General features: G+C 30.3%; 1 protein-coding gene across 1 annotated transcript in view; it reads right to left on the reverse strand.

Annotated features, from left to right (window-relative positions):
* Positions 1-233: 233 nt before the first annotated feature.
* The window catches only part of LOC135953255 (piggyBac transposable element-derived protein 3-like), a 102,931-nt gene continuing 85,184 nt past the window's right edge, over positions 234-17,980 (reverse strand). Inside the window, exon 3 of the mRNA XM_065503052.1 lies at positions 234-2,256. Within this exon, the coding sequence (XP_065359124.1) occupies positions 234-2,256 (2,023 nt within the window). The remainder of the gene's footprint in view (positions 2,257-17,980) is intronic.

Raw genomic sequence — 17,980 nt, forward strand, 5'->3', positions numbered from 1 at the left:
ATACGTAACAGTGGGCAGTACATACAATTTTTGGGCCTAGCATTTTTCAAAATAAAACGTATATTTATTATAAACAAAACTTAACAAAAACTTCCATTTATTACATAAAAGATAACATAAAACATTTTTTTTTAATTTAATGTGTTTTACACAATAAAAATAATAAAAAATACAGAAAATAATAAAAAATAAATAAACAAATATAGTAATTCATAAAATTTTTTTAATGTTATTTAGTTTGTTGTTAGAAAATAGTGGTATTTTTCAAAGCATTTGATACACAAACCAACATTACATTTCTTGCACATGGAAGTTGGATGAGACAAGCAGTTCAAACCTGCACAACGACGTCTTTTTTTGTCCTTTGTTTCGACGACAAAGTGATTTACCCCATCATATCTGGTTGAATACTCTTGTTCATCTGTAGCTAAACGACGATAACTCTGAGGTGGTTTGTTACTGCCATAAGATTTGCAATACCGAGTTGCTATTGATCGGCGAAAACTCAACTGGGACATGCTTCCACCTGCCTTGCGATGTAGAATCCAAGCATTTTGTATTGAAACATCTACTAACCATGTAAATATTGAAAACCACCATTTCTTTCCTCGCGCCCCAATTCTATATGCATTTACATTTTGATCCATTCTATCAGTTCCACCCATATTTTTATTATATTCGTTTATAGCATGTGGTAAGGGAACCATAATTCTTTTCTTATGCGTTCGGGAAAATCTGGCTATTTTGGTGATAGGTACCTTCCCATGAATAGTGGACGCTACAGATACAACTGCATTGTCAACCCATTTGGTAATTTTTATAGCAGGAGATACCATTTTTATACTTTCAATATGACCACGCTGTTGTTTTTTTAATACATCTTTTAAAGGTAAAGGACATGATTTGGGTATGCAATTTTCTCGGATTGTTCCAGTTCCATGGTAACCGCGTTGCTTTAGACCAACCAAAGCGTTAACTGTCGTGAATAAATTGTCAAAATGAATTGAAAATTCAAGTTGCTTAACATTTTCATCAAATTCATCCAGCATACAAAACAATGGAGTTATATTTTTCCCATACCTGGTGTAATATTCAGGCTTTAAACGGGGATTTGATCCTTGATACATTTCAAAATTTATTAAGTATCCCAGCGGAGTATTTAAACTCCACATTTTGTAACCGAAACGAAGGGGTTTTCCTCTTATGAATTGTTTGCAGCTGTGACGACCATAATATTCAATCATTGATTCATCATAAGATAGACATTGTTCAGGATGAAAGTGCTTCAAGAAACGTGTTTTTAAAGCATCTGTATATGGTCGTAGTTTCCAGATTTTATCGTCTCCTTGTTGTTTTGCATTATCAATAAAATGTATATTACGAAATATTGTATCAAAGCGATTTCTACGCATAGAATCCGAAACCAATTCATTTTTAAGATCGCTTTCATTTGTCCAATAATCTCTCTTTGAAGGAACTGAAGCATAACCTGTAACAATCAGGATTCCAAGAAAAACTCGCATTTCATTCATCGATATTTTTGGGTTCTCTTGTCCACTATATACTGCATAACTGTTACTTTCATTGCATAGCATTTGTACCAACTCATCGTCAAAAAACTTCTCAAATTGCACGTAGGGTGGTAAGTCAGTGCAATCAGAAAAGTCGGGTTCAGGGAATATACGTTGACACCATACATCCTCATCTTCCACCCACTGAATAGTTTCACTTTGTAATCTTTTGGCATACTTTGATTTTTTACATTTTGATGGTCTTGGTTTCTTTGTAGAACCTGAGGCAGAGTCAAAATGCTGCACACGAGGTACCTTAGATGGGGTCTTTATCTTATTTTCCACTGCTTTTCTTTTAGGCGATTCTGCAGATGATTTTACACTCAACGGTGTAGTTGCATTAGATCTAAGGCAATCAATATTTAAATTATCAGAAGAGTTATTTATAACATCTTGCAATGTCTGCTCTAGCAATACATTTTCCATGTCTTCCGCGTTTTCCTGATCATCATCGCCACATGATCCCGACTTCCGAATTGTAATTTCGCATGGTTGTATAAGTAGAGCTTTGGGCAAATTTTGCGGGAGTCCACCACCATCTTCATCTCCAGAGTCTTCATCAGACGGCAAATAGTTAGCTCTCGGCGGCTCTATGACCACTTGTTCAATAATATTTTCCTGGCTATCATCTGACAAAAGCTCCTCAAGATATTGTGTGGCTTCTTCCAATGTTAAATACCCGTATCTAAAAAAAAAAATACTCTAAAAGTAAAACTAATGCCAAATATGTTGATATTTGTTCATATTTGTAACGTAAAAAAAGTGGTCCAAAAATAACTGAGTGCTGCCCAGTGTTACAAATACGTAACACCTGCTTTCTTCACTTTCTACCGTACACTATATAACTCAAATATTTTTTTTTACACTTAAATAATATAATTTGATATGTTTTCTTTAAGTATGCATATAATAATTATGTATAAAATAATATATATATATAAAATTAACTATCTTACCTTCTTCGTGTCGTCATAATTCACTTTTTTCAAGCTTTCAAAAAACACACTTTACAAAACAACCTTACACAACCACAAGAAGAGTAGAACTAACGAAATAATCAGTTATTGCTGCAGAAGGAACATTAAAACACAAAATAAACATGAATACACATTTGTATATTATTTATTAAGTTGACAATTTAGTTAAATATTGATGAATGTCAGTGTTACGTATATGTTACAGTGGGCGGTATTGGGTTAATTCTAATAAATGCTAAATAAGAATTAAAACTGAAAATGACTTCATTAAACTATAACTTAATGTTAAAAAATAGATTAAAAAGCAATTTCGTAAATCAATTAGAAAATTACTACGAAATTGCTAAATATAAATATGACGTTAAAAATATTTTGTTCAATACTTTTCCGAAAGTAAAAAAAAATTGTGTGCAGTGTAGTGTTAGTTTTAGTAAAACTAAAATAAATTCAATACGCACTCGTATTACTAAACAATAATTTTGGAATTAATTTTGGTCATAATTAAACATTTTTGCAATATATTGTTACGAAATTAAACTTAAATTTAAATATAACTGATTTAACGGCTGGTTTAAAGTTGTATAATGCCTCTCAAAGTGTAACATATCTGTGGGTATTATTAACATTGCTGTGGAATATATAAAATTGAATAAAAGCTTTGAGTTGAGCATTGTTTGTAAGTATGGCTACACTAAATGATTAACATCGAAAGCTCTATAATTCGAATATTCTAGTTTGAAGAAAGAGCTTTCTTGACGGTAATGCAGCGTATATAAATTGGCAGTGAGAACACCAAACTAATGAATCTAATTTTAAGCATCGTTAAGTAAAGACATCAACTGCATTGCCAGTGTATACTTGTACATTATAAAGTGTGTGTATTTCTGCAAATTTAAAAACGTGTATAAAAATTTAAATAGTCACTTAAATTGATGTTGTTCATTTTAAATAAATAAAGAGTTGTTACAATTTTAAACTACTAAACTGCTATTTATTTGCAATTAAAAGTATCCGGTTTATTTAAAATAAATAAACCACGTTTTTAAAAGGTAAAAACGTAACAATATATAGTCAAATTTATATATACCAATTCGAAATTACTTTGAACAATATATTAGGTTTCTGGTTATTATGGGTTAAGTAAAAAACTATAATATTTTTGCAATAGTGTTTTGGTTCAGCAGATTACACAGATTTATATTAATAATTTTTATTGTAGCGATATAACTTTGCTATATTGGACAGTTTTTACCCCAGATACAAAAGAGAAATTTAAATTAATAACGGGATAAGTAATTTGAAATAGACTAGTAAAAGCATTTTTAAGAAATAATTTTAACAAATGTGACACGAAAAAATTAAACTTCCCCGAAAGCCGTAAAATTCATATGCCTTTAAATAAAATGCGCAACTTCTAAATGTTATCCGACTTTGATCGACTTTTCAGCATTTGCTTTTTAGATGACATAGAAGTAGTTTAGACCTTGAGAGCATTGATAAATTCAAAATTGCTAAATAAGGGCCACCCAAGTGTGCTTAGAAAAATGTATATAAAAGTAAAAGACAACAACAACAATAACATAAAGAACAGTGATAAGAAGCTTTTATATAAACGTATCTGAATACATATAAAACACGAATTTTTACAGGGTTCTTACACATTTTTGTAAATTTGTTTAGGAAGGACTCAGAGACAAAACAGTTTCTTTTTAACTATCAATGAAGCGTTATCCAGCTCTTAAGTTTTAGTGTAGAGTAATTTGCTGCCTTGGAACATTTTAACCCATGATATTAAATGATTAACAATGTAAAATTTAGGATTTCAGATATGTATATATCAGATAATTTCTACGAATTATTTTTAAATACCTATGGGTAAATTAAATATGAAAATTGTTTTTAATTGGATTTTATTCTACATTTATTTTTTATAATTTTTTTTTTGGAAAATATATGTTATCCGATTTTTCTAAAATTTTCTGCATTTGGCTTTCTAGAGGCTATAGAATCGAAAAATAAAAGCCACCCAAATTCTCATGAAATTGAATTTACCTTTTAATAACAAAGAAGTTGTCATAATGAGAACGAATATGTGAAACACGTTCTCTTGCACTCCTCCAATGAGGGTAATTATAGCAACCTTGGCATTGCGATGGATGTAATGAAGAAGATTTCGTACATTGTTTTGGCTTAGAATCGAAGTGCAAATGTTCCTTTACAGGTACATCATATACCATCACTGTTTGCCAGCATTTATCTGAAAGTACACAGAGAAAACAGATTAGTGATAGCAACCGAATTTGTTGCCAATCGAATGATTCGGTTGCAAACATAGAATTTTTCGGTTCTATTAACAGAAATTCAGTTGACAAAGAAGAATTTCGGTTAAAGCAACCAAACTGTTGTTACCCCTTTTAAAATGTTGTAGCCACAACTGTAAAATTCGGTCACTAAGGTAGAATCATTCGATTGGCTACAAATTCGGTTGCTATCACGAACCTTTTTTCTCTGTGTAGTATTGATCTTACAAAACAAATTTTAAATATCTCTTGTTACTGTAAATTAATTACGCATATTTAGGTTTTATTTGGATATATGTATATAAACTAAACATTTTTCTATTCTCCTGTAAAGATATTGAAAAATACACAGAGAAAACAGATTCGTGATAGCAACCGAATTTGTTGCCAATCGAATGATTCTACCTTAGTGACCGAACTTTACAGTTGTGGCTATAAAATTTTGGAAGGGTTTACCAAAGGTTAATTGCTTCAGCCGAAATTCTTCTTTATCAACTGACTTTCTGTTGATAGAACCGGAAAATGTTATGTGTGCAACCGAATCATTCGATTGGCAACAAATTCGGTTGCTATCACAAATCTGTTTTCTCTGTGTAGATATATTGTTCATTTATAATTAAACTAGATCCAAATCTCATGCTTCTGAGTTTGGTCTGACTATGATAAATCTGTTAGTCAATAACGTTACTCTTATTCATAAATATATATGAGGAGCTCAATAACAAAATGCAATAATTCCACTTTTTAAGTTTTTATTATACCCTACACCCCTTACCATAGTCGTGGGGGTTATAATGCATTTGTGCAGATGTTTGTAATGCCCAAAAATATTAGTCTAACACCCACCTTAAAGTATTCCGATCGACATAGAATCTCTTTCTGAGTCGATTGAACAATGTCCTTCCGCCCGTCCGTCTGACTGGATGGCTTGCTGGTTGACTGGCTTGCTGCACGACGAGAAATTTCAATATTGTTAAAAAAATTTTTAACAATATTATAGTCACAGTAACTATTTACATGATTGTGGTAACCATAATATGGTTAATTTACGATTCACATGATTGTATCAACCATATATATGGTTACAGTAAACAAGTATATGTTTGTGACAACCATTTATATGATGAAGGACTGACTATATTATGTTGCTCTCGGCTATGGATATCATAATCTGAGAACAACATATTATAATAAAATTATTCATCATAAATATGGTAGTCACAAATATATGTATACTTGTTTACTGTAACTATATATGTATATGGTTGCTACACAAAGAAAATCAGCAAAATAATTTTTCTTTTAAAATTTCAATAATTTATTTTAGTGAATGATTTTCGAAAGAGAATTTTATGTGTATACCAACATTTTTAAAAGATGTATGCGCGTTAAAGTGATTTTTGGAAGCGTGCCTTATATGGAAGCTATGGCTACTTGTGTATCGTTAAAATTATGTGACATGACTTACGTATATATAAAACTTATTTGGAGTGAAATTTGTGTAGAGACCTATATAATTAAACATTTATGAACGATAAAGTCCAAGTTTGATAGATCATTTGTATGGGGTCTAGGTGAACTAATGGGCCGATTTCAACCAGTTTCAATAGGATATGTCCTTGGGTTGAAAAAATTGTATGTAGCAAATTTGCGATTTGCGCACATGGTTTACATGGCCAGTCAGTCAGCCAGCCAGCCAGATGGACGCACATCGTTTAATTGGTTTAAAAAGTGATTCTGAGTCGATCGGTATACTTTGAGGTGTTAAAGAATACCCACTATGGTGATATTGGGTATAAAAATATACATGGGAAAAGCAATATATTTCTCTTTCAAATATAATTTAAAAATATTTCTTTTTAATTTTAGTTGCTGACACTGAAACATATTTTTGATAAAGCAGCAGAGAAAAAACCGCAAATAAGGCAAGACATTGAGTTGGTGACAATGAAAAAACAGCAAATATGGCAAGACATTGAATTGAATTATAAAAAGGGCTTTTTTTACATAGAAATACTTTGAAACATATGAAATTTGTTTAAAGAATACTGGTAGATGGGTTTGCAACTTGAATTTTTTCCATATAAATGTTTGCCGTTTACTTTTATGAAATGAGTCCCCAAAACTGAAGATATTAAAACATGAGTTACCCTGTACCATTACTTGCATTTAAATGGAAATGTGTATACTAAGTATATATGTATAAGGATATGTTTTAAGGTGGAGAAATTGTAGTTGTAGTGGCATCATTTGTTAAATGGCTTATTTGTTGTGGTTTATTAGATGTATGTGTGGTTTTTGTTGTTATTATTATTGCCGAAATGATTACATACAAAACTTTCTAACGCTTGATACTGCACTGATGATGCTGTTTTTCCTATTGTTGTTGAATGTCTTCTTATAAATGCAATATGAATGAATTAAAAATCACAATAAACTAAAATTTTGCTATACAGACACAAACTTACAATTATACAAGGACATACATAAAACGCATGCAGAAGTATATGAACAGTTACAAACACATACGAGGACAATATGAAAATTCATTGGTTAAGATTTTAATTCGGTCCTATTGTAATCATGGTATGTCGTTTAAGTACTCAAATCGGTTCATATTTGTTGGAGTTTGGAACATTTCGCAATCTGGTAAAAAGCCTTAAATGCTGACACAGGCACCACGAATTATAGCTACAGCAAATATGGTTCATCTATTGCCCCAATCTTTAAATGTAATATGACTCCAAAATAACGAAATATGGTCCCAAATTGGTAATTTAATCAAAACTCAACAATAGGTTGTAAAAAATGTCTTGAGTTCGATATCACATCAGAAAATCTCTATGATTTGACATACATACATACATATTCCAAATTCACAATCGGTGTCGTAACGTTGTATGTCATAAATATTTTTCAAACAAAAACAAAACATTAATAAAAAATACTACGACATACAATGATACAGCGCTACGACGCCGATTTTGAATTTGGCAATTGTATTTTGCTTATACTTGAGTAATTTTTTGGTTCGATTTTCTCGATTTTAAATAAAAATCTATGTTGGCGGATATACTGAAGTGTCTATCATGTATTGAAGTTATTTGGGGCTTTGGAAATTTGATTTCAATCGGCAGACGATTGAGAATACATGTACTTTATAGGGCCGCAAATGAATAATGTGTAAATTACAAACTTAATATTACCCTTCATGGATTATTTGAGGAACCGATTATCTCAGTAAGGATTGTACAAAATGTATTATAATAATAAAAATAAGTCATATCAGCAACCAACATATCGGACAACAATTTGAAGTTCTCTTTTAAAACGAAATTTGGGTTTCATTTTAAAAGTTGAAATTTTACAGTATAATTTTAGTGAACTTTCCATTAATTAAAAAAATTAACTTTTCAGACTGTCTTTGGAACTAAACACACGTGCAAATAAATTACCACAAGCAAACATGTAGAGTTCATTCCTCGTATTTGTGACATACAGATACACATCCATATCCATGCAAATGAATACAACACCAAGATGAAGGAGACATAAAAGTATTATAGAATCATAAGAAGAATGTCACTTCTGTGTTAGGCACAAAATGAGCTTAAATGTCAACAACCAAATTTTGTTGTGGTTCATATGATTTCATTTACATATACATACTTATATTTACGTGAACTCAGACAAACACACGCTCACACACTGTTTATAAATCAAAACTCATGCACACACATACATAAATGCTCATAGATAGTTTGTATGTATAGATACTTCTGTGTTTGTGTATATGAATATTGGAGCGACTCACGGAAAAGAGTGATTTTGTTGTCATCCTTAAAATAAAGCTTGGTCGTTTTTATGATGTTACCCAAAATATGTTGGGTCTAGTGGGAACCATTTGTGAGCTGGATCATTTTGAAGTAAAGGTTTTTTTCAGTGTTTTTAAAATAATTACATTTTCTTACAGGACAAAATATGCAATTCGAAAGCCTTTTTCAATTCCCATCTAATGGTATACACGTCATATTCAGCCAGTCCCTTAATATTGGGTAATTCCACAATTTTTAGGATTCTTTATTAAAATGTTTATTTTTTTAAAGTAATTTCAAATATTTAAAAATTTACATCATTTAAGAAGTGGATAGTTAATTATATTTTAAATGTTCGTACTATTTCGCCATCACCATCTTGTTAAATATAAAGATTCCAAAAATTTAGTTAGCAATCGGCAGTATGACTTTCATAGAAGACTAGCATTCCTTCCTATCGGAATAATGGTGTCGTTCCATTCAACATTTTGGCATCGTGTGCTTCTATATAATAATATTATTGTCTCGATGTACAACGAGATTTTTCAGAGATCGCACTATACGTATTGTTTTATACATTCAATTATAGACCAAGCCTGTCGGAGATTGTGGCAATGAGGCAAAACAATTTTACGCTTAACCAAGATCTTGTGACCATTTCTGAATGGGGTTGCGCGTATAGGGTAGATTTTAATGAACACAATACCCAATGTTGTATGTTAACCCAAAAACGTATGGCTATCATGTTGCTGAATCTGTTTTTATGAGGGTAGTGCACTAATTTTGCAGATTGCACTAATACTTAGTGATTGTGCAAAATTAGTGCAATCATTTTGTTGATGTTTAGTGCTGAGTTGCAAATTAGCAGCCTCGCTAAATTTTTAAGTTCAAAATGGTTTAAGTTTATTTCTGTTTACCAACTTAAAACTTAAGACTAAAAACATTTAAAATTTTTATTTTTCGAATTTGGATTCAACATTTTCATGACCACTAATTTTAGAAAATTTAGTGATAGTATGTTTAATGCAGCTTTTAGTTGATTGCAATATAAAATTTTGCACAAATTATCACTATCACTATTTTCGTTTTAGTGCTATTGAAGAAATCACTAAAGCTGATAATAGTGCAAACTAAATGTATGACAATTTGATTGAGTGATAGTGCAATGCTGATTTCAATCAAATATTAAAGAATAAGAAGATCTTGATTCTCTATTCAGGAGCATACAAAAAAGATCAATCAATTTGATCTCCTTAGTATTAACACCACTTATATCCGACCCAAAATGGAGTAAAGCTTTCATGTATGGGCCGGTGCTTCGAAGTCTATTTTGGACTTACTCGACCTCCTACAGGATACGCGAAATTGCTTATCGGTAACTTATCCAGCTCTATCGACTCACTGGAATATCATCACAATGTGGGTCGTGTTTCATTACTCTACTGATACTGCAATATATGAATAAATAATGAAACAACTTTTCGGAAGATCCTGCTTATAAATAATTAAGAATGCTTCCATTTCATGATAAAATATTGTAATTTAAACAGATTGGTTGCACCAGTCATGATTAGCTCAACATCAAACTGTAACAATGTGAAAATAAGCTTTACTGAAAACATGACTAAACAAATCATGTTTCATCTTGTGAAAATAATAATGACATTAACCTCTGTCTAAGGAACTAGCTTATCCCCAATGCGAACTTAGCATAAAACAATTTTACTAAAAAGGATTTACATATCGAGCCCTTAGCGCCAAATTATCGTAAGCGACAAAACACAAATTTTACAAGAGAAGGTTTTATTTGATTATTTTGAAATTTTAACATAGAATTAAAAATGTTATGATGCGATATAATATAATTTCGTTCAAGCTAATTGTCTATTTTTCAAAAATATTTATATCTTTTGACAATTAAAAATTCATGGAATACTTTATAGATAAATAGGACAAAAAATGCTTTATATTGAATTTTTGCATAGATAAACATTTTTCGAATTGAAATAAAATTTTTATTTACAAATAGTTTTTAATAAAATTTCACTGGTATTTAAATAGAAATATTTAAAATGGAAAAATAGAAACGAATTTTGAAATTTATTATCAGCAATCCCGAAATTCCCAAAAAAAGTGTTAAAAAATTCCAAAAATGGTAATTTTTAGTTTTTTCGCTATAATATCCATACCAGGGCTGGGGTTATAATAATTAGAAACATATTGAGCCATCTATAATGGGTTACTATATTTTGATATCGGATAAACGATTTGAGAATTTTTGCCCTAAAGTTTTATTTTACATAAAAAATAGGCATTTTTTGAAAGGACCTGGTCCCCTCGGTAACAACAATTTTGAAATTTGTTTTCCTTTAAAATATTTTATGAAAATTTAGCTTTCAGAAAGTAGAAATTCCTTATACATCCTCTTAGAAATTTTTTGCGATAACTTAAAAAGAAAAAAAGTTCTTTTTTCCAAAAAAAATTAGAGAAAAATCACCTTTTTAACATTTTTTAAATTCAAATGCATATAACGTTGGACCGTCATTATTTTTAAACAATTCTTTTTCCATTTGACAGAAAATCGGAAAATATTTCGATACTCTGTTTTCAAAAAACTGGAGTAGGGTGGGTAAAAATGTTGACAATTTAATTTTCAAATGCGAATATCTCCTAAGCTCTAATAGATAATTGGTAGCTACGACGAGATTTTTTGTAGTGCTCAATGAGAAGATTCTATATGTATAATTTGTTTGAAATCCAAATTCAAACCAAGAAATAATATGGTTTTAAAAATGTAACATACCCGAGGTGTCCTACTTTGAGGACCCTTAATCGCGCCCCTGGTGGTCCCATGAGGTCCATGTGCAAAGGTTAAACTCGACGACACTTCTTCTTTGCGCATGTGAAATTTCATTGAAACCAATCTAACCATTTAGAAATTACAGATTTATTTCCCTCTTTTATTTCTATACTACTTTACTGTAAAATATAAACATTGACTTACGATAAAATCTTACACCCTATATTTTTGATGTTATTAACAATTTTGATATTCTGAGAACGCTAAAACATCAGTCGGTCCATAAAATTTTAATTTCTGCAATAAAACAAAAAATTTAAAAATGTCGCTTACGATAATTTGGCGCTAAGGGCTCGATATGTATGTACATATTTTTACATACATCAATGCTATTTTAATAATTTTGTTATGGATGTCAAAAAAATATTTGCTTCCATTAGGTTGATAAAACCGAATTTGAATTTCTAATATAATCGAATTTTTCAATTGAATCCATTACTATCATAAATTTATTGCGATTTCATTTTCCAAATAAATTTAAATATGTTTAGTAAAAATACCAGCCATTATTTTACACTTACTACGATTATTTTGTTACAATTCTAAACATAGAATTTCCATTAGAATAATAGTATTTTAAAAATTACAATACAATTTCGATGTACATTATTAAATTTTTATAATCCGAACCGATTGCAAACAAATCATTTTTCTGTATGTAACAAGGCTTAATTTGGGGAAACAAAAAACACTATTTTCACAACCATACGAAGTGAGTTGCTCCAATGTATATGCAACGTTTACAAAAGGTATTACTAAATGTTACCATTAATGTTTTGAATTTGTTGGTTATTATGCATGTTTTAATTTTATTGTCTGCAAAGCCTACCAGATTTTTTGTTATTACAGAAAAAAAAACTTTACTAAATACAAAACCTCTAGGTTTATTTTATGTATTTATTTGTAGATGTTTACTGTTTTCTGCATCATTTTGTGGTTTTATATTTATGCATTTATTTTGTTATTTATATGGTTTTCCATGACAACATAAATTACACAACAAATATGCTTAACTATCTGTTATATGTAAATCCCTAAATGTATTTAAAACTTAAATTATGATAAGTTTTTATTTAAAGTCTCTCATAAATTGTTTTTATCAAAAGCCGATTTTACTTTTAAAAGTAATCAAAATGAAGAATTTCTCGATCACTTCGTTTAGTTTCTTTTATTTTTATACCCTTCACCATGAGTGGCAAGGGTATATATAAGTTTGTCATTCCGTTTGTAATTTCCACATTTTTCATTTGTGACCGCATAAAGTATTTATATTCTGGATCGTTATAGATAGCGGAATCGATATAGCCATGTCCGTCTGTCCGTCTGTGTGTTGAAATCAACTTTTCGAAGCCCCCAAATAACTTACATACACGATTCATACATCAATATCTCCGAATATCTTACGGCTCGGTCGCTATTTAAAATCGAGAAAATCGGTCCACAAATGGCTGAGATATAAGGGAAAAACTAGGACAACCTCGATTTTTGACCTATTTTTGACCTATATCTGGATTACTAAGTCATTAATATAGACAATATGGATATCTAATGATAGATACTTCAAAGACCTTTGCAACGACGTATATAAGACCATAGTAAGTTGGACATACAATGGGTCAAAATCGGAAAAAAATATTTTTTAACCCGAATTTTTTTTTCATCACCAATTTTTTTTTTTGTCATAAATTCGTTTTTCCAAAACAATTAATTAAAGAAATTTACAAAAAAAAATTTTGAAAAAACTTTTTTAAAAAAAAATTAAAAAATAATTTGGAAAAAAAATTTGTTTTAAAAAAAATTTTAAAACATTAAAAAAAAAATTTTGATTTTGTTTAAATAAAAATATTAAAAAAAAAATATTTTTAAGTATAATTTGGTGAAGGGTATATAAGATTCGGCACAGCCGAATATAGCTCTCTTACTTGTTAGTGATATAATGGTATTCTGCAAGTTCCCAATTCAAAACATCACAAGTCTAATCAGGATGCTCTCTTTTCTTCTTTTAACAGACAACACAGAAACATTTCTATGGAAAATTCAGAAAATATGTTCTCACAAGAATTTGTATAATTAATTTATTAATCAACTTGTATTTACTTACATGTTTTGGGAAGGTACTCTTTAATTGAAATAACAAAAAAATTTAGATTATTAAACGTGCTAAAAATCCACAAACTGTATTGTTTTAAATTATTTACAAAAATATTGTGGGGTAATCTAGTTCCAATGAAAATTTTGGTGGTGTTTAGGCCAGCTCATCAGGAAACCATTCATATACTTTTAGGAAATCTAGAGATATCTTATGAAGGACTAACGAATTAGTAAAAATTGTACAAAATATGTTATTGTCTCAAGATTAAATTTGAGAAATTTTTTTAAAAAATAACATAGCCATTTTCCAACCGATTTTCAAATAGACTATTGATCAAAAATTAAAATGTTTGTCTTGCAACACACACAAATTTTAAAAGCTCGGTCTGAGCGGATATTTATGTAAAAAATTTCCCTAAATAATTACTGGCAATCTTGAAGCTTATTTTGGTGAATACGGTTTTACTCATATCTCAGCTATTTATAGAGAGATTTGGCTAATTTTTAATCAAACTGATTTCTTAATTAACTAATTTATATTTATTTTTTTTATTGCCATGGTTATTAGATAGTTATATACATTTATTAGCAATTCCAATTTATTTATTTTATACATAACTTTGGAGTTTTTAAAAAGACCTTAAACTATAAAGTAACTTCAGTTCCCTTGTCAACTATTTACTTACTTAAACAACTACCAAAAACTTACTTAGTTAATGGCTAATCTAATTGAATAACAAACATGCAGAAGAAATGTTTCACACATCATTAGTCAGTCATAAAAAAAGGACTTATACCAACAATAAGGATAAAATCAAAAACTCATAAAAGTCACAAAAAGTCATGTAGAATCCGACAAAAAAAAAAACGAAATAAATAAATGTACAAAAAGAAAACGCATAAATATATTTATAGTTTTTATATGCGTCTGTAAATAAGTACGCACAGTGGCAAACAAAAGTATATAATTGATAAAAAAAAATTCATAGGGAGGTTAATTTAAGAAAGTCTATGGTTCTTTAAAGTATATATTAGTAAATGAAGACATAGCAGAGTAATCATTATATATTTCCTAAATTAAATATATAATCCTTATCTTTTGTACGTTAGACATTTATTGTGCACTATACATTTGTAGAAATTGAAATAAAATAAGTTGTAAGATATGTCTGACTAAACTTTATTCTATACAGACACACTTACAATCAAACTCACACTACGAATTGTATACATAGTTGCTACATCACAACAAATAAACTAACAATACAACTATATACCGCAGCAGTTCTAGGAGACAGTACCGAACTAGTGATTTTACCCATCATTTAGGGTGGGAGCTAGTTACTTCAATAGCCACGTGACTAGTCATTTTAACACGGGCATGTCCTAGGCAGGGGGTCAATTGTCTCTTTTTGATTACAATGGGACTGTCTAATAGCTGGTCCAAAGTAGGCAACGCATTGGCTACACATACTGGTTACATAGCGTCAGTTGTCTTACTAGCTTTGTAACTGGTTACTTGATCCGCTACTTGACTAGTTATTTTAACACGTGCATGTTCTAAGCAGGGCGTCAATTGACCCTTTTGATTACAATGGGACTATCTGATAGCTGATCGAAAATAGTCAACGCTTCTGGTGGGTAAAATAAAGTGCAGTACAAAAAAAGTTTGAAGTGACTTCACCATAGGTTACTAAGAGACACTAAAGTGATATGTTACATGTGATATCAGTATACTTAAGCAAAACTAAAAATAAACTGTATGAGAATTATATCAACACAATTTGTAAAAAACCAGTTTGTACGAAAACATTTAAAGTGACTACACTCCAGATTACTTAGAGATACTTAAATGTCAATTGTCTTCACGCTAGATTACTTGGGATGTATAAAGTAACCAATTGTCTTCTCTCTGCACTACAAAGTGCACACACGTGTCAAATGACCAAAATATATAAAATGGAGTCAGCCAAGTGATAAGACATTTGTGACAATTACTGTCTTTAAGGGATACATTGACTTCTTGCTTAACTGCTGGGACATTATGTAGAAGAAAATTGGGAAATGCTATCTTGTATATTTATATACTCACTACACAACAGCAGATATGTTGGTATGTATCGAAATCCATCTATATTTGTAAGTGCGTGTTTAAGTGTAGTCAATTTTATGTATCACGTTCGCACATCGACAAACGCATTAGAGACCAAACAACAATAACTAACAAAAACAAAAACAAAAATGTATCTAACGATACAATAATGCTCCAATGTTTTGTTTGTACAATAGGATGGCCCCTATTTTAGACTTTTATGCATTTCGGTGCTCCCAAAATTTAAAATTGTTTTTCGGCATCTATAAACCAAAAGTGAACCAAAGCCGTAAATGAGATGAAGTACTTAGATAATAATCGATAAAGTCAATGTGACATTCTAAGCGAGCAAGCTAATAGTGTTCTCTTTTCTGACACAAAATGTTGCAAACATATTATGTACAATTTATTAAAGGTTACTCATAATGTGTTACATTTTTCACGATCACAAAAGAACAAAAGTCATTGCCATTTTCTTTTAGGTAGCTTCTAAATACTTTTTTGATCAAAAAATGTAAAAACTATTTAATTAACGAACGAACTTCAAAAACAATAACAAGAGCAGCTGTTTAAAAAATGCTGCTTTTCTAACCCTTTCTAAGAACACAAAGAAGGGTAAAAGGGCGAACAAATGCATCATTTATGCCACAAAAGAAATGATAAGAGAGTTATTTGGACAAAGTTTGAAAAATCTTGCAATTATATGTAGTTCTAAAGATATTTAAAAATAACTATTTACTGTGTATGGTAGGTGAGTCATCCCCTGTTCCGAGCCCTCCCATTTTTGGTTGAACTTTATGCCGTGATATGAAATTGATTCATATAAAGTTTGAAGATATTCAATGTTATAATACTCCCGATAATCGAAAATAACTATTAACTTTGTATGAATCCCGCCCATTTTCAGCCAAACTCTGTACAGCAAAGTCTTGCGGCTTTCACAATTGTAGTTCACAAGATATTCCATAATAACTATATATGTAACATAATAATACCACGCCCACTTGAAAAATAGCCTATTGTTCCTTGCAGATATATAAGAACATACAGTAAACATTTTCAAAGGATCGGTCCAGTGATTTGGACTCATATAGGTCACAGCCAAACAAACATATTAATAAACAGACATGCATTCATTTTGATATAAAGAGTGAACCTGAAAAAAACTTATAATTGCATTAAGTTAAATAAAACATAAACCGTTCAATATAAAAATTCTCAAAAATATGTAGATTTATTGAAATGTTATACAAATTCATAAATCATTAAAATATTGGCATATTACTCGGTATTTATAAATTTATTCACTTTTTCCGGAAATCCTTCCATTAAAGATTTTATAGTTATACGCTTAAAATCGGACGTGTTCTGGATACCTTTCCTGTGCTATTTAATTATTTTTTACAACAACCCAATACTTTTCCACAGGCCGAAGTTCTGGACAGTTGGGTGGATTTATCACCTGTGGTACAAAATTTACATTATTGTTTGAATACAACTCAACGGCCTTTTTCCCTAGTTGCCTCTGAAGAAAGTTCATAGAGAATTTTTGTTTTTTTTTGTCCGGTATTGTTCTTGAACATTACCAGCCGCATGTATAGTCTGCGCACAAAATAATCAGAGTATTTAACTTTACGAGCTGCTTTCCTGATAAAAGTGTTCGGTGCTCTTCAAAAGAGTTGTTCGACTTATTTTGCCTTACCAATATCTGTTAGACCTTTTTCTTTTAATGTTCAAGTCTTTCTTATACTTGCAACAGTGTGACGATGAACCTTCAGATCTTTTGCTATTTTTTTGAAAGTACATATTGGATTTTTTTTACACGGCTCTACATTGAAACAAGTAAGAAAGTATGGTCGGTCAAGCCCGACCATATAGTACCCTACATTAAGTAAAATAGCATAAACATTTTTCTTTTAGAATTTAAATAATTTATATTTTTGAGTGATTTTCGGAAGTGGCCCTTATATGGGAGCTATGACCAATTATGGACCGATCACCATGAAATTAGGTCGTGAGATTTATGTCTATATAAAAGTTAACTGTTAATTTGCGATTTATGTACGTTAAAGTGATTTTCGGAAGCGGGTCTATATGGGAGCTATGACTAATTATGGACCGATCGTAACAAAATTTAGTGAAATGAATTTTGTATATATAAAACTTATTTGGAGCGTACATTGTGAAGATACATATATAAATTAAACATTTATGACCGATAAAGTCCAATTTCGGAAGGACATTTGTATGGGGGCTAGGTGAAATAATGGACCG

The sequence above is a fragment of the Calliphora vicina genome, chromosome 1 (assembly GCF_958450345.1).
Source record: "Calliphora vicina chromosome 1, idCalVici1.1, whole genome shotgun sequence".
NCBI lineage: Eukaryota > Metazoa > Arthropoda > Insecta > Diptera > Calliphoridae > Calliphora > Calliphora vicina.